The sequence below is a fragment of the Ursus arctos genome, unplaced genomic scaffold (assembly GCF_023065955.2).
Source record: "Ursus arctos isolate Adak ecotype North America unplaced genomic scaffold, UrsArc2.0 scaffold_22, whole genome shotgun sequence".
Classification (NCBI taxonomy): domain Eukaryota; kingdom Metazoa; phylum Chordata; class Mammalia; order Carnivora; family Ursidae; genus Ursus; species Ursus arctos.
The window spans coordinates 51441813-51463148 of record NW_026622897.1 but is presented as its reverse complement, the minus strand read 5'-3'; the positions used below and the strand labels follow the sequence as shown (position 1 = coordinate 51463148).

At 58.7% G+C, this 21336-nt stretch overlaps 2 protein-coding genes across 8 annotated transcripts in view; both read left to right on the top strand.

Moving 5' to 3' along the window:
• The window catches only part of CAPN5 (calpain 5), a 52823-nt gene that overhangs the window by 22042 nt on the left and 9445 nt on the right, over nucleotides 1-21336 (top strand). For 4 of the 7 annotated variants that reach the window (XM_026518155.4, XM_057316758.1, XM_026518156.4 and 1 more), the window contains 3 exons: nucleotides 2649-2780; nucleotides 17932-18140; nucleotides 20920-21112. In XM_026518155.4, coding sequence (XP_026373940.1) covers nucleotides 2649-2780; nucleotides 17932-18140; nucleotides 20920-21112 — 534 coding nt within the window. The remainder of the gene's footprint in view (nucleotides 1-2648; nucleotides 2781-17931; nucleotides 18141-20919; nucleotides 21113-21336) is intronic. The other 3 variants (XM_057316761.1, XM_057316760.1, XM_057316759.1) reach the window with 1 other exon arrangement.
• On the top strand, nucleotides 8103-17564 carry OMP (olfactory marker protein). Its single transcript, XM_044390874.3, has one exon. It carries the CDS (start codon nucleotides 8325-8327, stop codon nucleotides 8820-8822), a length of 498 nt encoding a protein of 165 aa, XP_044246809.2. The 5' UTR covers nucleotides 8103-8324; the 3' UTR covers nucleotides 8823-17564.

Genomic DNA, 21336 nt, shown 5'->3' with positions numbered 1-21336 from the left:
GGAGCACAGTCAGCCCCTTCGTCCTCAAGGGCGGCGCCCTGCGGCTGGGAACTTCCCTGACTAGCTTTGGGCTCTGTGCCTACTCGATAGCCCAGGAGAGTTGGAAGGACAAACCTAGGTCTTGACATCCTGGCCCTGAGGGTAGGTGAGGGTCTGGGCTGCCCCCGACCCCTCGGTCTCATTGCTGCATAGCGAGCACCTCTAAGCTGGGCTGAGGACAGGTGCGGGGGGAGGGGGGGAGAAGGGTGGCTTTGTCTCTCATCAGTCCTAGCCCCACAGAGGCTGTGGAGCTGACCGCCTGAATTTGAATCTCACTTCACCTCTTCCTCTGTGGCCCTGGGCAAATGACTTAACCTCTCTGTGCCTTGGTTTCCTCATCTGTGAAGTGGAGAGGCCAGGAGTACCCACCTCACACAGTGGTCTTGCGCAGGGCTGGGCACACAGCAGGTGCCCACTTATTGTGAGCTGTTTGTGTGATCGTTCCATTGAGGGTGTCCCCGAGTGGCTGCTGGACTCTGGGGCAGGCCCAGGTACCACCGACCTCAGATTGCGCTGGCAAACCTCGTCTCTGCTGGCGGGGGGAAGACGCCCCAGACCACTACCTCCCCTCTGCTCCCTGCCCGGCTGGCCGCACCTGCTTCCCACAGCGGCTCAGGGCGGTGCCGAGACTGGGAGCCGGGACTCCCGTACACTCAGTCTCTCTTGGGGGGCCGGAGCAGTGTCTGGTGCCAGAGCGCTGTTCTGGGTGGCGGGGCCAAGCTGGGATGGTCGGACCTGCCCCACAGGTCTGCCCCGGGCGTCCCTGCTCAGCCCTAGTCAGGGAGCCCAGCAGACCTGGGTTCTGTCCCATTGGCCCACTTACTGCCATGTGACCTGGGGTGGCACTGCCTCCTCCCGGGCCTCAGCATCCTCCTCTGTGGACCACTGGGCACTCATGTCTCTCGAGCGCCTTGGCCGGGAGGATCTGAAGGGGAGGGGTACTAGGAGGTCACCTCTGCAGACCCTCGTGATGCCAGGCCGTGGCGGCCTCTCCTTCCATGATGGGGACGTGGTGGCACTCTCCAGCTATGAAGCACCCCCCACGCCCACCCTGCCTGCCCTTCCAGGGGGCGGATGCTAAGTCGTGGCTCCCTCTGGCCCCAGCGCTGGTCTGCATGTGGCCCGGGCCTGGGAGAGAAGATAAGCTCAGCAGGGAGGGAGCCGGCCTTCTTCCTGCCCTGCTTCCTGATAGCATGGCCTCCGTGTTTCCAGCCTCGCTGGGTTCCCGTGACCTGGGGCAATATTCCTCAGACCTGTGGCATGCCACACAGTCTGTACTTGTGGCTTGGCTCTGGGTCACACCAAAGTCCCATCGGGAGCTGTTCACGCCCTCAGGGGGGTTGGGGCCTTCCATCTGTCCCTCCAAAACACTGGTTTTCCCAGGCCGAGGTGGCAGCAGGAGTCCCAGATGCCTTAGTGAGAGCCCGTAGCTCTTTGCCCCGTTTTCCCTGCGGGGTGCCCTGCTTCCATAATCTGTGGGGTCCCTACACAGCCCTGCAGGGGTAACGATCTGCCTCCTTTGCACAGGTGAGGAAACGGAGGCTGAGAGAGCTTAAGCCACTAGCCCGAAGTTGCAGCGCCAGGAAATGGGTCTTCTTGACTCTGCTAGGCTGCCAGTGGTGGGACCTCAGTGGCTCTTGGTGGTGCAAGCCGCCGATGTGCAGGCCCGGCTGTGTGGGGGGCGTGTCGTTCCCCCTCGCTGGGGCCTTGGGCTGCCCATCTGTACCGTGGGCACAGTGCCTGCCTCTCAGGATCACGGTGAGGGTAGGTCATGGCGCCAGCAGGAGGCCTGGCACATGGAAGGCCTGTCTCAGTGTTCACCACCTCCCACCCCGGGGAGCGCTCCCTCCCGGCAGCTCTTGGAGTGAAGGTGCTTTGGGACACAGGTGCGCACCTGCGTGCCCCAAGCAGAGACTGGACCGGGAAGGGGGGGAAGGGACCTGCCTTCACGCCCAGCCCTGTCCCCGCCTGGCCCATTGGGCCCACAATGGCCACACAAAAGGCCGTCCAGGAGCTCTGCTCGACGTTGCTTGCTGTGCGTCCTTGAAAGGCACTGCCCTTCTCTGAACCTTCATTCCTTGTCCATAAACTGGAGGCCCACACTCCTCGGGTGGGTTGAGGGGCCAGTGAGACAGCCTGGGGATGTGCTGGCACGGAGCCCGGCGTGGTCAGCTCCCTGCTTCTCCCCCGCCCTTGCCACTCATTCGTTCCCTGGGCGTTTGCTGTGTGTTTCTGCTCTGGGCCCCCACCACTTTTGTGCCTGGGGGCACCTGAGGGTGGGTGGGTGTGGCCACTGCAGGGCTGCTGCTGCTGGGGGAGGACGGGAACTGACCCTTTACTGGTTGCAGAAGGCCGCAGAGGGCCGGAGGAAGGGGGTGCCCTGAGGCCAGTCCCCCTCAGCCCTTCCACAGCATCTGTTCACCGTCGAACCTCTGGCCCCGAAGGGCAGACTTCTTCAGCCAGGGGAAGGGAGAAGGGCATTCTAGGCGGCACCCAGGGGGAGCTGAAGTTGGAGAAACTGGTCAGCCACACAGGGGGCCCCCAGTCTGCCAGGGGAGGCGGGCGAATCTCCACGCTGACGGTGACGTCCCCTCTTGGCTTCTCCACAGGACATATGTGAGGACCCCCGCCTCTTTGTGGATGGCATCAGCTCCCACGACCTGCACCAGGGCCAAGTGGGCAACTGCTGGTTTGTGGCGGCCTGCTCGTCGCTTGCCTCCCGGGAGTCCCTGTGGCAAAAGGTGAGGCCTGGGGGGGCCCTCGACAGCAGAGGTGCAGCCGGAACTTGCAGATGTGACTTTGGGAACACCTGTGCAGGGGTGGGGTGGGGGGACCCCAGGGCTCCCAGCATTGGCCAAGCAGCAGAATCGCTTTCCCCTCACCTGCCAGCTTAGGCTCTCCAGGACGGGGTGCTGGGAATCTGTGTAGCTACCAAGGGGATTCTGATGTGTCCCCACCTGAATCTTGGGGGCCCACAGTGTCCCTGGAGGCACCTGGCAGGATACATACCTGTGAAACGTGGAAGACACCACTAATTGGGGCTCAGGAAGCCCCTGCCAGTACCTGCTGTATAGACTTAGCCAGTCCTTGTCCTTACCTTGGCCTCAGTTTTCTCACTTGCTCAGCGGGAGTAGTCCAGCTGGTTTTGTTTCATGATTCCTGGTTCCAAGTGCTGAGGTCCTGGACCAGTGCCAAGGCCTTAGGTTGGAAAGAACTGGCTGTGGTTGTGACACTTCGCCCTCTTGTGGCAGCACTTGGCACTGCAGCCCTTTCATCCCTGGGAGAGCTCCCTTCTTGGGGAGGCAGGGAGGCTGGAGTAGAGGCTGGACTGCTGGTCTCTGTAGACTAATCCATCAGGACTGCATGCTGGGTTCCTGTGCCAGCAGATACCAGTCATTGCCCCCTGCTCATCCCTGCCCTTCCTGTCCTTCTTATGAGGAGCTAACAGCAGGGCTTACAAGCTCTGGGCATCTCAGCCTTACGGCTTAGGTTGAAGCCCCTGCCTCACCATTTGGTAGTTTTATTATTAGCTGCGGTTACTCATCTGAAAAACCAGGATATGAGGGTAGCTCCCTTTCAGGGAGTTTGTTAGGGTAAAACGAGACACTGTTCTCAAAGAGCCTGTGCAGTACAGTGCTCAGTGGATGGTGGCCACGTTACCCGTGCTATGATAATTAATAGTCATAGAACATAATGGGTATTCCCAGGCAAGCAGGGAGCCTCCCTCAGCCATCAGAGGGAGCTGTGCCCTTAGCCAGGGCTGGGACTGTGTTAGTGCCCTACTCTCATGTCTTCTGAATTAGGGGTATGACCTTTCAGAGTCACCCCAGGGTGGGTATCCCTGGGGTCTGGCTCGGTCCTATGGGGACACAGGTGCTGGAGGGCCCTCAGCAAAGGTCACTGCTGCAGCCTGTGGACGGGTAAGAGGTCCAAGCTGGAAGGGCCTCAGAGAGCCACATGTGGGATCATTTCACTCATGAGCCTCAAGGACCAGACAGGCTTGGGGCCCAGGGCTGTTCTCCGGATGTAGGGCTATCCTCGCCCCCATGTCTCCAGGCTCCAGGCCCCTTCTCTGAGCCCTGAACAAGGTCCCCCAGCCTCTGAGCCCATCAGCAGCTAAGTCAGGGCTCAGTCTGGGGCTGACGGTGGCACTCGGGAATCCTGTGGGCCTGGCCGTATACTCCCCATCCTGCCCTATAATCCCCTGTTTACCTGTGGTTTCCCTTCTTGACGTGAGCTCCCCGTGGCCCCAACTAAGTCTTCCCACTAAGCCCAGCAGGATCCTGGCCCAGAGAAGCCTCAAGAAAGTTTTGAGAACAGAGCCTCTCCCCAAATTGTTGGACCAAGCTGCTGGCCAGCAGCCCCTGGCCAACCCTCCTACCCGACGCCTCCTGGGGCCTTCAGTCGGGCCAGAGCCTGGCCCACCGTGTCCCCTCCTGGGGAAGGGGCTCTCTGGTCATTCGTAGGGAGGAGAGGCTGCTGTGTGTCCTGTACTGGGCCTGGCCTTCGGTGCCCCACCTAGTGAGTGGAAGAAGGGGCGCAGGACCCACGGGCAGGAGGACTGGCAGGTCTGTGCATATTTGTCTCTAGGCTGAAGGTTCTGCCTGCAGGGTGACAGGGTGCCTGGCCTGGCTGGTCTGGAGGCTTCCAGGGCCGGGAGCTTGGGTCCCCAGGAGGCTGGAGCAGAGCAAGGTGCTCTTGGCTAATTGCACTCTGCCTCCTGGTGCTGCTGTGGTGACAGCTCCTGGGTCCTAGAAGGAGGTAGGGGGCCCTGGGGAGCTTATTACTGTGCCTAACCTCCCCTCCTGTCCCTGCTGACTGGGCCCTGTTTGTTGTCACCCCTCGCTTTAGGGCCCGTTGCCCTGCAGGGCCTCCCCGGCCCTACCCTGTTTTCTCCATGGAACAGGGGTGCTCAGCCTGAGCTGCTCCCCCCCCCACCTCACTCCGGGGATGCTGAACCTCGGGATGCTGGTGCACCATGCCCTCAACACACCATACCCCCTCCTCCAGGAAGCCACCGCTTTACCTCTAGGTCTTGATGCAGCCTCAGGCCGATGGGCACAGGATTTGAAACCAGCCAGACCTGGGCAGGAGGCTGGCTGGGTCCCTTGTTGTTGTGTGACCCTGGGCAGGTCAGGTTCCTTCTCCGGGCCTTGGTGGAAACCTGACCTTTCTAGTCCCCAGAGTTGTAGGAAGATGAACGGAGCCTGTGCCGGGCGAGGGCAAGCCTGTGGCATTCCTGGCAATATACTCGTGTTAAATCCTCCTCCCTCCCCACCTCTGGGTTCCCCGTCTGTCCCCCTGTTTTACGAAACACCTCTTGGCAGTGGGCCTCCCCGTCCTATAGGATCCCTGGTGGGGGCAATATGGTCTCCGCACCTCGACTATCCATTCTCTGAGGGTGGGACAGTGGACTTCAGGTGACCGGGTTTTGTGGACCAGAACTCAGGATGTGACAGCGGGGTAGGGCATTTGCCATCAGGCCTGCTCATTCTGGGCCCTCACCTCCCCCCGAGCCTGGTGCAGGCCCAGGCGTGGGGGCAGGCCCGATCCCTGCTCCGACCTCGGGCGCCCCCGGCCAGAGGAGGAATGCCGAGAGGAAGTGAGTGAGTGTCTGGCTGGCTGAGAGGGAGTGTTGGGGGGTGGCCGGTCCTGGGGCACAGCCTAGGGGAGGCACGTGGTGGCAGGACTCGGTTCCATTGAAAACGCCCCCCGTCCCGCGCAGTTCATGCCTGTGAGCTGCGGAGCAGCTCATTCAGCCCTGCTAACTGAGCACCAGCTGCTCCCCGCAATGTTCCAGACACCGGGGACCGGAGATGGGCACGAGTACTGCGTCACTGAAGGCTTGCTTTAGCTGGGAACAACCAGCGTTAGGGGTTGCTGTTTCCTTCTAGACTGTTTCTCCAGTTCGGGTTAAAAAGGTGCTTGTTTTGCTTTTCAGTTGCCAGTTTTGCAATCACATCCACAAGTTTGGAACCCGCTCGTCTCCTCTGTTCATTTCTATGCCAGGCTTTAGTGGGCCTTCCCAAGGTGTCTGGTGGCCAAGCAGAGAGCTGTGGGTGGCAGTGGCCTAGCCCCACCTGTAGCCTCCTGCCCCCTTCCTCTGCTCCCTTCCCACTCAGGCCTCTCCTGCCCTGCCTGTCTGAGGCCCAAGCCCCAGACGCCTTCCACCCTCAGCCTCCTCCTGCAGGTGGGCAGCCGGCCCAGGCTGAGTCCAGGCTCTCCCCAGGGTCATGCAGCCCCTGGGTCTCCCCACCTGTAGAAAGCGAGTGCCTCCCCCAGCGTCCTGCAGGTCCAGAGATGGTGCAGGCATTCTCGCTTCCCTCCGTGCTGCTTCCAGAATGCACCCTCCATTTGGAAGCTCCTCCAGGCTCATGCCCTTGGCTCCCCACACCCCCGCCCCCGGCCCTGCCCACCTTGTTGCCATCCCCTGCAAGCCACCTTCCACTCGGCAGGGGCTTGGCGCTGTGGATTACCACGCCCGTGTGGCTGATGCCCGGCCCTCATCATCCCCGGCCTCAGTTCCTGTTTGCAGCTCCAGCAGCCTTTACCGTCAGCTGCCTCCACCCCCTGCCTCCGTGGCGGCCACAGCCCGCGCCTACATCTGCCCTTCCCGAGGCTGTTCCGCCGAGGACCAGTCTCCCCGGCCTCACCTCCCAGGCGTGTCCCTCATCCTGCCCTTTGATGCACACCTGCCCCTCAACCTCGTTTTGGCTTTAGTCAGTGTCTGTGTGCTCTCCCCATCTGCACATCTTCCTCTGGTTGGCCTTGGCCTTGGGCCCTATCACATCAGTTCTCTTCTCAGTGCTATTCGTTCGTTAATTCATTCGTTCATTCAACGAGCATCTTCTGAGGGCCTCCTATGTGGCAGGCTCTGTTCTAGGTGCCGGCTTAACTTTAAGTTAACAGTAATCCCGCAGCCATGTTGTTCCCCTCTCCTCTGCCCCTGCAGCTACAAAGTGAAAGGTCTGGGAGGGTCAGGCAGCTTGACATCTCGCATCCTCTTGGATGCCCTTGGGGGATTGCCACCAGCAACGCCCAGAACTGACCTGAGGGCCTGAGGTGTTACCTTAACAGGACCACATGCTCTGTCCCCATTGGTGACCCTCTGCTGATCAGCTAGCCCAAGATCCTACTGATTTAGCCTCCATCTAGCAGTCGACTATGCTTGTGGTCCACTAGACCTTTCAGATTGTTTTCAGTTGTTACATTTTGGCCTGTGCCTCTGTCCTCTTTTCTGTGTGTGGCATGTCATGGCAGCTTTCCCAACGCACCCCGCCACCCCCCAACTCCCACTCACATATTCCAGTTCTTCCATTTACTGGAATATACTAGCTGAGCCCCTGGTTCTGCCTTAGGCACTGCAGATACAGATATCTGTCAGATTCTTCCTCAGCCTCAAGTCTCCTGGGGGAAACTGAGGCTTGATATGGGTGGAGTGAGTGCTGGGATTTTAGTGGGCGTTCGGCTGCCCTGTGGTGCAGTGTTGAGGCAGGGTCAGCGGGCAGTAATCCTGCAGGTCAGTGGTTCTCACAGTCCCCGGTCCAGCAGCCTCAGCAGCCCCTGGGAGGCCGGTAGAAGTGCAGATTCCTAGGCTTCATCAGCCCTATTGAATCAGAATCGCTGGGGGTGGAGCCCAGCCATCGTGTCCGAGTCCTGCAGGGATTCTGATGGAGTCCTGCAGGGATTCTGATGGCGTCTAAAGTTTGCGAGCAGGGGTTTAAGGGAGAGATGCTGGCAGTGGGGCTGGGCGGGAGGGCTCCCAGGGTCCCTGGGAGGCGGAATGGAAGGCCTTGGCCGTTGAGTGTGGAGGGGTGAGGTGAGGCTGAGATGAGGGGGAGGTGGCTGCAGGCTTCCGCTGGGGTGGCTGCCCACCTCCAATCAGCAGGCCCCTCCGTTCCTTGTCCCCCCTACCCTCGCGCCAGGGGGTCTTCCAGCCTCTCCAGTGAGCGCCAGCTCCCCACCTCCCTCCCCTCCTTACTGCCCCACGAAGCCTCCCTTCTTCACAAACAAGCCTTTCTTGGTAGTCAGGTAGTCAGGGCGGTTTCCACAGCAATTGACATCAGCAGTCTGGTCCCCGGGGAGCCCGGCACCCTCCTGCCCCCGGGCAGCGTCTCCCTCACCGCCTCTTGGAGGAGGAGAGCGGAGGGACCTCCCACGCGCATTTTGAGGACGGGCCCGGCGGGGCGGGGCCGGGAGGGCCGGAGGTGGGCGGGGCGTCCTCGGGGGCCTGTGGCCCGGCGGCCCGCAGTCGGGCTCCTCGGCGGGGCGGCAGCAGCACCGGCATGGCGGAGGACGCGCCGAAGCAGCCGCAGCTCAGCATGCCGCTGCTCCTCGACCACGACCTGACCAGGCAGATGCGGCTGCGCGTGGAGAGCCTGAAGCAGCGGGGCGAGAAGCGCCAGGACGGCGAGAAGCTGCTGCGGCCGGCCGAGGCCGTGTACCGCCTGGACTTCGTCCAGCAGCACAGGCTGCAGTTCGAGCGCTGGGACGTGGTGCTGGACAAGCCCGGCAAGGTCACCATCACGGGCACCTCCCAGAACTGGACGCCCGACCTCACCAACCTCATGACGCGCCAGCTGCTGGACCCCGCTGCCATCTTCTGGCGCAAGGAGGACGGGGACGCCGACGCCGTGGATTGGAACGAGGCCGATGCCCTGGAGTTCGGGGAGCGCCTGTCGGATCTGGCCAAGATCCGCAAGGTCATGTACTTCCTCATCACCTTCAGCGAGGGCCTGGAGCCCGCCGACCTCAAGGCCTCCGTGGTCTTCAACCAGCTCTGACGGCTGCTGCTGGCTGCCGCCCCCGCCCCGTGCCCGCCCGTGCCCTGCCCGTGCCCCCTTCCGCCAGGCGTGTGTTTGGGGACATTGCTCTAGCTGCTGGCCTGCGCTCAGCTTGCCCGGGCCCCTGAGCCTGCGTGCTTCCTCCTCTCCTTTCCCTGGTGCCGGTGCTCGTGCTCAAGGGAGGAAGAGGCAGAAGCCCTGTAGTCTAGAAGCTGACCTGACTGCTGCTGCTTCTGCTGTAGACCGTGGTGGTCGGGGCGAGGGCATGTGCCTTCTCTCTGCCTCGTTGTCCCGAGAGAGACTCAGACAGACCGAGAGAGACAGACAGACAGAAAGAGAGATCCAAAGCGCCAGCCGTCGGGCTTCCTCGGGAGGACAGACAGACGACAGAGCAGCCTCCTCGGGGAAAATCCGCAAGCCGGCGTTTGCTGCTGTCCTGGCCACAGCGCCCTTTGCTGAAGTCCAGGGGCGAGCAGGGAGCCTGAGGACCCAGGAAAGCACTGCTCCTGGCCGGGGCCTGGCGTGGTCCCACGACGCCTCAGGGGCCTTAGGACTTCTGGCCGCATTGCCGTGGGGGTTGATTGGGGCAGAGGGGAGTGGCTGTGGGGAGGCTCTTCTGAGAATGACTTCAGGAGAGAGAGGTGACAGGGAGGGCACATATAAAAAAGTTACATAGAGATGCATATATCTGTACATGTGCGTATAGATCGAGAGAGAGCGTGCTGTATTCACGTGGCTGTATTCTAGAGTCAGCACCTGCCCTGCGAGCAAGTCTGATTTTAGGTGATCGGTTAGGTATTGCCCAGCTGGTTTGTGGGTGGCCCTTAGTAGGGGCTTGGTCAGGATGACCTGGGGGGGGGGGCTCCTGAGCTGAGAGCCTTTGAGGTTCATGCAGGGAACAGCGTAGTGAAGGGGTTTTCCTCTGCGTGGGGAAGCAGGATGGAGGGGTCCAGAGCCCTGGAGCTGGAGACAGTAGATTCTTTGGGGCCTCAGGTGTCCCTGCTGGGATGTTAGGCTTTTTCCAGGTCCCTGGGCAGGAAAGACACAGGCCCAGGAGGCACCTCAGGAAGTGCCCCAACACCCTGTCTCCAGACCAGCCCTGTTTTTTTTGTGTGTGTGTGAGGAACAGGCCGTGGCATTTTCCTCGTGAAGCAGAGACATCAGGGGCTGCAGGGCCCTGCGAACAGACACACTGAAAGAGAGAGGGTGAGAGCCATCCCCAGTGGCTGGGGCTGCTGGGAGGGTGAGCCCCCCACTCGGGAGGCATGGAAACAGGACTAGGGTGTTGGAGTCGGGATTTTTTAGGTGGGGATTGGCTGTGGTCCTTTCTGACTCTCAGGTCTGGGGCCTGTTCCGGGCCGGGCTTAAAGTCCCAGGATTGCCTGCCCGCTTTCTCTGCTGACAGCCAGGGGCGTCCAGACCCCTGGAGATGGCCCTGCCCTTCAACTTTCTGCTTGATGCCCCCTGCAGCTCGGTGGACCCTCTTGGTGCAGACTGCCTGTACCCCCACCCTGAGCTGCCACATCTACCCCACGCACTGTGTGTCCCCAATAAAGCCTCTGTGCCCCCACCTTGTGGTGTGCAGTCTCTCACTGCGAGCCACCCCTGCCCCTTCAGGAGCTCTGACTGCCTCTCCATTCCCCGCAGAGCCCTGAGTACCCTCTCCCGGCCTTCTCCCACAGCCCCTCCCCTTCCCCTACTGCTTTCAGAGATGAGGCCTCGAGCAGTCAGGAGACTGGCCCAAGGTCAGACATCAGGATGGAGTTTAGAACCAGGTCTCCTGACACGCAGCCGGTTACTAACACCGCTGACAGTTTTTTCCTCAGTGGCCCCCAGACCAGCCTCCATCCGGAGTGTGGAGCCACGCTGAGGCCACAGCAGGTGCCATCTGGTCCTCGGCAGGTGGAGCCCAAGCGGGATGGGTAGGGATGCATGGGGCCGTGCACAAGCTCCGCGGTCACCCTCTCTTGTAGGGTGGCTGGGCAGGAGGCAGACAGGACAGGGAGTGGCAGGTGGGGTGGGGTTAGGCCTACATCCGGTTTCACTCAGCCTCTGTCACCGGTTTCACTCAGCCTCTGTCACCAATTTAATGCACGTCCTCAGGCAGCCCCCACCCCACTGACCAGAGAAGACTGGTGTCACCACATCACCCTAGTGCCCCACTTGGCCCTTCCTGAGAGCTCTTTCCCCTTATCATCTCTCGAGCTCACTCAATTTTTGGACAGAGACGAAGAGACCCAGAGGATAAGGCCATTTGCCTGAAGTCACAGAAGGCGTGAAGGGGCCAAAGGAGGGGGACGTGTGTGGCTCTGGGTCTGGGGCCCCCTGGGATGGACAGGGGCAGTGCCCCACGCCTCCTGAGGGCCCAGGCCAGGGTGAGGCCAGCTTCTTCCCAGTGACTGAGGTCAGATCGTGCTTCAGGGGCCACACTTGGGGTTTTGCTTGGGGATGACGCCAGCTTTGAAATGCTCCACACAGCCAGGTCTCCTTTCCCCGTCCTCCACCCCGGAGCCCACCCGGAGCCCTCCACGGAGCAGCTGTGGCCTCTATATTTCTCTTCCCCAAGCCCTGCCCTTCCAGCCCCGGCCTCCATCCACTCCTGAAGATGCCTGTGGAAGGGGTGGGGGCAACAGAGCCCAGCCCTTCCACCCCTGCTCTCCTCCCTGGCTGTACAGCCGAGACAGGGCCAGGAGGAGTGCAGGGAGTGGGAAATGAGGACCCATTTGCCATGGAACCCACAAGAAACCATAGAGTGAAGAGACCTGCCGTCTCCTGAGCTTCTGCCTCCCACTGAGGTGGTGTGTGCCGTGCTGAGGGGCCTGCCGCTGACCCCAAGCAGCCTCTCTGAGCCTGTTGGCAGGGGCTAATGATGGGGCCTCCCATCATGTGAACCTCCCCATGTGAAGCTTTGATGAGTTAGTGTTAGTGGAACACTCGGACCTCAGGCACACGGCACCATCTCTCCATTTGCTCATTGTGACTCTCCCAGTCACCACAGACGCATGGTCCTACTTTTCAGTTATTCTGCGAGGAGTGTCAGGAGAACCTATTTCCAGAGTAGCAGTGCAGGGTTCAGAGAGGTGAAGGGAGTTGCCCGAGGTAGCACAGCAGCCCAGTGCTTCTGGAAGCAGGCAGGATGGGTGGAGGGAGGGGCAGGGACCAGGCCTGGCTCTGGCTGGAGTGGACGAGAGGGCGTGAATTCTCCTCTGCCATGGTCACCAGGCTCAGAATGGCCCAGCCGAGGGGGTAGCTGGGGAGCCCAGCAGGAGGGGGCCTGCCCCAAGCCCGGGGTCCTGCCTGGGTCTCTGAGCATCTGGTTGTGCCCTGTGGACAGGAATCCCGAGGCCCCTCAAGGTACATCTCGGCCTCCTCTCCAGGTGGTGAGCGACGGGGCTCTGCTCTCCCGAGGGTGTGCGGAGTGGGGGTGGGGGGCCCGAGCTTCCTGGCCTCTTCCTGTCATGGGAATTTGAGACTCTTGGAATCAGAAGCTGAGAACTGAAGAACTTCACATGCTTGGAACCAGGGACCCTCTAGTTTGGGGACTCACCCACCTGACTTGGGTAACACAGGAACCCCCCTTGCAGCCCTTCAGCCCTCAGCCCTGCTGGCCTTTTGCAGAAATGCCCCCAGGTGGCCCTCTGGGGTTCCGGGCAGAAGTGTGTGAAAAGCTCCTTCCCCGTGCCACACCTACACGTGCACTGACACTCACATACACGTGATGCCGGCGTGCACACGCACATACGCTGATGGTCACACACATGCATGTGCTTGCACACTCACACGAGCGTGTCCCACTGGCTAAGAGTCCTAGGAGGATTTGAGCTGGGAGCGCTCCAGGCACCGCGGCCTCCCGGTGCCCGCATTGCCTGAGGTTTCTGGGCTGATTGTGCCGTGGGTGCCGGGGGCCTCCAAATCCCACACAGTCCTCGCTTTGCTGCCAGCTCGGCCTAAGTAAGTGTGCCAACCCCTCAGGCTTCCCGTCTGCCTGGGGGGCTGTTGTTGAGGTTCCCCTCGGGAAGGAGACTGACCAGGTCCCTGAGCTCCCCACCAGCCCCAAGGTGTGCAGACTGTGTGTGGACGCACGCACTTGTACTGCGTTCCCCAGCGGGGATGACCCCTCACAGGTGCACAGCCCTCCACGGTTCAGGCAGCATCCCCGAAGCCACTGTTCCTTCTGGGTCTCCCAACAGCCCTGGAGTAGGGGAGGCAGGTGCCGACGCTGAGGCTCAGAGCAGCAGCCTGGTCGGAGGCTAAGTGCCGGCCATTCAGTGTGGTTGGTCATGTGTCCAGTAGTGGCTACAAGGTCACCTGCCGGACAGGGCCCTGCTGCCGTGGCCACTTGGAGACTTGCCTTCCGGAAAGACTTGTCCGGCTGTGGAGCTGGCCTCCCTATGCTGGGTGCGGGGAGGCAGTGGATCTGGGCGTGAGCGGGGGCTCAGCCCCACCCTCCAGAAGCTCCCCTCAGTGATCAGGAAAAGGGCCTGGGGGAGGGGCTGTCGGGGGGGGGGGGCGGTGAGCGCCAGCGCAGGAGAGCCCTGCAAGCTGCTGCTCAGCTCACCCCGAGGGACAAGGAAGGGGACGCACCGGAGAGGAAGCCACGTGCACACAGAGCCGAAGTGGCCTGAAGCATCATGGCATCACCCAATTACCCCGGTCCCCCACCCACCTCCCCTCCAGCAACCCTCAGTTTGTTTCCTATAGTTAAGGGTCTCTCATGGTTTGTCTCCCTCTCTGATGACTTCCCATTCAGTTTCCCCTCCCTTCCCCTATGATCCTCTGCACTGTTTCTTATATTCCACATATGAGTGAGACCATATGATAATTATCTTTCTCTGATTGACTTGTTTTTGCTCAACATAATACCCTCTAGCTCCATCCACGTCGATGCAAATGGTAAATATTCATCCCTTCTGATGGCTGAGTACTGCTCCATTGTATATATAAATACCACATCTTCTATTTTATTTTATTTTATTTTATTTTATTTTTTTAATGATTTTTTATTATATTATGTTAGTCACCATACAGTACATCCCCGGTTTCCGATGTAAGGCTCGATGATTCATTAGGTGCGTATAACACCCAGTGCACCATGCAATACGTGCCCTCCTTACTACCCATCACCGGTCTATCCCATCCCCCACCCCCTCCCCTCTGAAGCCCTCAGTTTGTTTCTCATAGTCCATAGTCTCTCATGTTTCATTCCCCCTTCTGATTACCCCTCCTTTCTTTATCCCTTTCTTCTCCTACCGATCTTCCTAATACCACATCTTCTTTATCCGTCACCTTTCGATGGACATCTCGGCTCCTTCCACAGTTCGGCTCTTGTGGACATTGCTGCTGTGAACGCTGGGGTGCAGGTGCCCCTTTGGATCACTGTGTGTATGACAAAGCTGTGACCATCAAGACAGTCTGGTACTGGCACAAACACAGACACAGATCAATGGAACAGAATAGAGAACCCAGAGAAGGACCTTCATTTTCTCTATTTTTTGAGTGTCTTCTATTTTATTGATTCCTGCTATCTTTATTATTTCCTTCCTTTTACTTGGGGAAAAATCTTTTTCTAAATTCATGAGGTAGGAACTTCCTCCATGTTAAAGCTTCCTTCCTTTGTTGGCTTGGTTTTCATGGTGTCGTTTCAAGTGTTCTCTGTGCCACACGTTTCCCCTAAGCTCGGACTTACCTTAGTGGCTTTGTAAGGTTCCGGTACAAGTTTTTTGGCATGACTGCTTTGGAGGAGACAGTGTGAACTTTTCTCATGAGGCACGTGATGTCTGGTCGTCTCTCTTTTTCGCGATGTTAGAAGCCGTCGATGATCACTGCTAAATCCATTATTTGTCAGCGGTCGTAAAATAGCGAGAGTCTAATATTCTAGTCTCTTCCTCAGTTCTTAGCTGCAACTCATCTCCAGATGCAAACCTCTCTTCATCTGCTGCTCTGGGTTACCCGCAGGTATGGTTTGTATAGAAGAGGCAGGATAGGGGCGCCTGGGTGGCACAGCGGTTAAGCGTCTGCCTTCGGCTCAGGGCGTGATCCCGGCATTACGGGATCGAGCCCCACGTCAGGCTCCTCCACTATGAGCCTGCTTCTTCCTCTCCCACTCCCCCTGCTTGTGTTCCCTCTCTCGCTGGCTGTCTCTATCTCTGTCAAATAAATAAAAATAAAATCTTTAAAAAAAAAAAAAAAAAAAAAAAAAAAAAAAAAAAAGAAGAGGCAGGATAAATCTCGATTCTTTCCCTTAACTTTCCAGTTAAGGGAAAATGAGTCCGTTCCCAGCTGGCCTCCAGTAGGGACTAATTATTTGTTTTTGTGAATGTCGTTGTGATCTCATAGATGGGAACGTATTTGATCTGTTCTCATCCATTGCAGTAATTATCCTTACTGATGCTGAGCGTGGCCCGTCTTGGCCAGTGGGAGCCTCTTTAGGTTGGTTCGGGAATCCTTTGATGGGGCCCGAGGGTCCTTGGTTGCTTTCCTGATTCCGGGTGTGACTGGATGAGGCGTGAGCACACCGTCCTGGACAGTGTCTTCCTTCTCGCTCAGGACCCTGCTGGCAGCAGAGGAGGTGTGGGGTAAGAAGCCGGCTATGCTGGGCCCACTGGCCATGATGTAGGAGGGGAAACTGAGGCCCACGGGGATCCCCGAGTCAGGATCTCCAGGCCCTAGAGCCTCATTAGCTGCTTCCTGAGCCACAGAGGGCGCAGGGCCAAATCCCGGGTTTGGCTAATGATGCTCTTGCACCCCCAGCAGTACGTCCCAGCACCTGCCGGGGCTCCTCTTCCTCCCTCCCCAGTCCCATGCAGTCCAGAGCTTGCAGAGCAGGTTGGGGGGGGGGGAGGGTGCACTGGCCAGGCTGGTGTGCTCAGCTTCGGACTCCTGATCCTTCTGTGCCCTTGGGCAGCTCCTCATTCCTCGGCCTTCCCATCTGTGCAGTGGGGATGATAAACCATCCTGTTTGTGCCCCATTTTTGGTACAGCTTTCTGTCCTGAAAGCAGTGGGAGAGGGTGCTGGAGGCTGGGGCGGAGGCTGGCCTGGGAGGTTTTCGAAAGGACACAGAATTAATTGACTGAAAAGGCACCACCAGGCAGTATCGGCCGGTCCCTGAAGCCCTGCGGGTGAATCCTGCCTCCCTCATGGGCGGCGTTGTGCCAGCGATTTCCCATGGTATGTCCCCGAAAGGTCGTGGGAAGGGCCAGGGGTGGCAGAGTGAGTAGCCGGTCTGTGCCTGGCCCCGGGCAGGCCTCCGCTGCTGGCAGTGTGGCCGCTCTCACGGTGCTTCGCGTTTTCATTCGCTTGGTCTCCAGTGTCTCACAGGGACCGTTTGTCTTTGCCAACATCCCTGTTGGTGGTAAGAGGTGCGTAAACAAAAGCCTTCTTAATGAGTGTGGGGGTTGGGGAATGGCTTTTGGCTGAAGTATCTGTGGGCAGGCTGGGCTGGCCTCGGGGTTTACGGCCTCCTGGGGCATCTCTGGCTCCTCGGCCTGGATGCAGGGGTGCCACCCCCAGAGCTGAGGGCGGTTTTCTTCCAGAAGGAGCTGCCTATGGCCCCAGTGGGTTCGGCCCTCCTTGGTCCCATGCTGGGGAGGGCCAGCAAGTCACCTGACTCTAGGCTGAGGGGCTTCCTCTTCTCTGCCCGGATTTGCCTCATCTGCTTGGGGGACGCCCACAGCCGGCTCTCAGGACACCTGCCAGGAAGCTGCTGCTGGCCCTGCTGGTCGGGCCCTGCACACCCTTCTCTCCACGCTCCCCGTGCTCCCCATGTCAGTCTCAGCCTTTGCCTCTCCCACCTCTGGGGGCCTCCTGAGGGCAGGGACTGTGTCTGATCCATCTGGGTCCTAAGTGTCAGCACGGGACCAGTGCAGAGCAGTCCACAGGCCACAAGTGTGAATCCTGGCTTCAAACCCAGGTCTGCCTGACCCCAAAGAATGTGTGTTTTCTAGCTGTGTGACACTGGGCAAGTTGCTTGCTCTCTCTGAGCTTTAGGGTTTCTTAGCTGTAAACGAGGGATGGATGATAGTACTCTATGCAATGGGGGTGTTGTGCAAATTAAACTGAGATAAGTCGTGGCACCTGGTGTGTCCCAGATGTTCCATAAATAATATTGTTAGAGACCCAATCAATGCGTATGAATTTTAACACCTGTTTATCGAGCACCATCTCTGGGCCAGGCCCCGGGCTAGGTGCTGACCAGGCCCGATGTATCCCTGCCCTCAGAGAGCTAATGTTCCAGTGATAGTAACAGAATCGAACGGAGTGACACACACTTGTTTAATTATAATTGCGCTAATGGTCCCTGAGGAGAAGTGCCAGGGGTTATGAGTTGGACAGACAGAGATCCTGGCCTAGTCTGAAGAGTCAAGGAGGGCTTCCTGGAGGAGGAGGTGGATCCTAAAGGGCAAGTGAGAATCAGCTGGGTGAAGAGTAGAAGGAAGAGCAGGTGCAAAGTTCCTGAGCGGAGAAAGAGCCCGGAGCAGGGAGCAGGGCTGAGGGGGTAGAAAAGCCAGCCTGGGAGCTGGTGGCAGGGCATCGCACATTGAGGGTTTGGACTCACTTCCCGGGTAAGTGACATGATTGGAAAGATCACTGTGCCGCTGTGTGGGGTGAGGGCACATGTGGCGGCTGATTCTGTTCCAGCTTCTGGGGCCAGGAGGTGGGGGCTGGCCAGGCTGGTGCCGGGGGACAGACGGGAGATGGATTTTAGCAGAACGTAGGAGCTGAGATTGGCCTGATAGGATGGATCGAGGGAAAGGGAGGGGCCGGTGTGGCTGCCGGCGTCGGGTTCGCTCTGGACTGGCTGCCGGGAGCACCGTTCACCAGATGGGAGCTGGGAGGGATGTGATGTATTTCTGAGGGGGGAGGACGCAGAGGGTGGCCCGAGGAAGGGGGCAGGACGCTCATAGAGTCTTAGAGTGATAGCTGGCAGGAGCCTATGCCTAACCACTGCAGAGAAGGGAAACTGAGGCCCAGAGATGAGAAGCGTGTGGCAGGGATGGGGATGGAGCCCAGTATTCCTTTCCATTTTGATTCCTTCGAGGCAGGCGCCCCTGTGTCCTCAGCTGTGACCCGCACTGTGTTGCTGTCCTGTCCCCCCCCCCGCCCGCCCAGGTCATCCCCGACTGGAAGGAGCAGGAGTGGGACCCCGAGAAACCCAGTGCCTACGCGGGCATCTTCCACTTCCACTTCTGGCGCTTTGGGGAGTGGGTGGACGTGGTCATCGACGACCGGCTGCCCACGGTCAACAACCAGCTCATCTACTGCCACTCTAGCTCCCGCAACGAGTTCTGGTGCGCCCTGGTGGAGAAGGCCTACGCCAAGTAGGTGCTGCTGGGGCCCGGCGGGCGGGGGCGGCCCGGGCGGCTCAGCTGATGGGCTCCGCGGGGCTGGCCTCCAGCCAGCGCCCCTGGCTCAGAGGGGCGAGGGGCTGCTTCAGAGTCACACAGCGTGCTCTGAGCCTGGGAGCCCAGGGCGTGGCGGGGGGCAGGGGGACGGGACTGAAGGTCTGGTACCTGGTGTCCCGTCCCCAAAACCAACCCACACAAGAAGGAATGGTTTCTCCTTGTTCTCCTGAGAGGGCAGAGCCAGCACTCACGTTCGGGTCACTGGTTTTTTCCCACAGATCCCAGCTGCCAAGCCCTCCCTGGCAGCCTGGCTGGGGATGTGGTTATCTCAGAGCCCGGGCTGGTTGAGAAGGGTGGGTCCTCCCTGCCCTTGGGCTCCCCTTCATCCACTCATCCGTCCACCTGACTGACTGTCCATCCGTTCTGTCTCCACCGACCCCTCCTCCTGCTCTGTGCCGGGCCGTGGGTCCCCAGCACGGGCCGAACAAAGGTTTGCTGAGCTGTGGATGGCTTTGGGGCAGAGTGACCTGCTCAGGCCTCTGTAGGTCAGGGGCAGGCCTGGGGCAGGAGGTCAGTGGGGTTGCGGACCAGCCCAGCGGCTCTGTGGGAACCTCTCCCTGGTTCCTTGCCCCAGGCTCATCCGTTGGTCTCCTTGGACTCTGTGTGTGTGTGTGAGTGTGTGTGTGTGTGTGTGTGAAAGGAAAACCAACCTGCAACATCAGAAATAAACTCAAGAAAACACAACATTGACAGATTCCATTTTCAGTCCGAAGAAAGCAACACTCACCCCCTGGTGGTCACTGAGCCTCCGCGGCCCTGGGTTGCAGGCCCCTCTCCCTTTCCGGAGAGCCCTCAGTAGCCGCTTCTGCTTTGGTCTCTGGTCTCGAGCCTGTCCAGCTCGAGCGTGTAAGTGGAGTCGTACAATATTTGCCCTTTGGTGTCTGGCTTACGTCTCGTGGCATAATGTTCTCAGTGCTCATTTATGCTGTAGCGTGTCAGCGTGTCGTTCCTGTCCAGAGCGGCACAGAATCCCATCGCATGGGTGTGCCACAGTTTGTTTCTCCGATCCTCTGTCGATGGACTCGGGTCGTCTCCACCGTGGGCTACGGCGAGTGTACTGCCGCGGACGTTGGTGCGCACGTGTCCGAGTCTCTGCTCTCGGTTCTTTGGAATACGAACCTGGGCGTGAATTGCTGGGTCTTACGGCAGTTCAGTGTTTAAATTTTTAAGTGGCCACCAGAGCACTTACACAGCAGCCATACTATTTACGCTTGCTTGCTTTTTCGTTGATTTACTTTTAAAATTATAAAATGAATGCATGTCTGTTAGAGCAAATCCAGAAAATACAGAAACCCAGGAAGAAGGTGCTAAAAGTCGCCTGTACTCCTGCATATTCTTCCGGGCCTCTCCACCCCCCTTCTCTGTTCGGGGCCACCTGAGTTAACCAGGCTCCCCCCTCCTTGGGGAACCTTTGCTCCCCTCCCCTCCAAGGCCCCGCCCCCCATGCCTGGCTCCCTCCTTGTGCTCCCTGTGTCCTCTCTACACCTTCCCTGCCGCTCGCAGCTTTTAACATCTTTGACGGCTCTTTCTGTTTGTAGGTTACCTTGCGGAGCCTGTGTGGCTGTTTTGTGGGACACCGCAAAAGATAGATCAGGCATAGATTTTCATAGATTGGTGTAGATTTTCAGTGTGTGTCATCTGTTTTGTTATGTATCCCATTCTGCTGTTCACGTTCAGCACCGCCGTTAAGATCCCCAGCCTTTTCCTAACATTCATAGAAGCAGCTGCGGTTGTGCCCCTAGCACCTGGTAGGTTGCACGGGGTAGACGCTGTATGTTTTTTATTTTTTATTTTAAAAAATTTTTTAAATAATCTCTACACCCAGTGTGGGGCTCGAACGCATGACCCCGAGATCAAGAGTCCCATGCTCTACCGACTGAGTCTGCCAGCCGTGCTTAATGTTTTTTAAATGAATTATTGCATACATTTCAATTTGTATTCCTTTTTAAAAGATTTGTTTATTTATCTTCAGAGAGAAAGAGAGAGAGTGTGTGTGTGTGCTGGGGCAGGGGCAGGGGCAGAGGGGGAGGGAGGGAATCTTTGAGCAGATCCCCGCCGAGCGTGGAGCCTCACACCAGGCACGATCTCACCTGAGGTCGCGACCTGAGCCGAAACCAAGTCGGGTGCTCAACCAGCTGAGCCGCCCAGGGGCCCCTGCGTACATTTTAAACATCGCTGGAATCCAGCTGTCTTGTTTTCTCAAACGTACCAAGCAAGCACTGGCGTTTTCCTGCCACAGGAATGCCTTTACCAGACGTCATTCTGTGGCTGCCTCGTCCCAGGGCGCAGATGGAGCGTAAACTGGTTTCTCAAGTCAATTCCTTGTTGTTAGACATTTAGGTGATTTGGGTCTATATTGTTATTAAATAATGTGAATTATTTATAATTGATGTTTCAAAAAGTACACGAGCTTTTAACACTTTTTAGAAGAATTGCTTGATTTCTGGGCAGCTAATTTTGAAGACAGGCTGCTAGGGCGAAGAGGAATTTGAGTGGTTCAGTGGGACAAATGTTAGCCTAGGAGCCAGAGACATGGATTCCAGTTTTGGCTCTGCTGTGACCTGCTGTGTGACCTGCTGTGTGACTTTGGCAGTGTGCTTGACCTCTCTGAGTCCCAGATATCTCCCCTGCAAGGGGAGGGATTTAGACCGGCTGGGGAGCATGAGCTGGGAATTTTTTCCACATTGCTCCCCAGGCTGGCGGGCTGTTACCAGGCCCTGGATGGAGGCAACACGGCAGATGCATTGGTGGACTTCACGGGTGGGGTTTCTGAGCCCATTGACCTGACTGAGGGTGGCTTCGCCGACGATGAGGCCAAGAGGAACCAGCTGTTTGAGCGTGTGTTGAAGGTGCACAGCCGGGGAGGCCTCATCAGTGCCTCCATCAAGGTGAGAGCACAGAGTCAGCCCTCCCCGTTGCCAGCCCTTCCTGGGGTGGGAACTGGCTGTTGTGTCCCAAGCAGAGCCCCCGCTCAGATTGGCTCCTAAATCTGCACGCCCGGCCTGGGGGGTAGAGGGGAGTGGTTGGGGGGTACAACCTCCCTCCCCAGTGCTGGGCAGCACAAGCCACAGGCCCCATGTCCTAAGCTCTACGGTGTGAAATGACTTCTGGT

Coding starts and splice junctions, on each gene's coding strand:
- OMP (XM_044390874.3), top strand. CDS start 8,325: ATGGCGGAGGACGCGCCGAAGCAGCCGCAGCTCAGCATGCCGCTGCTC.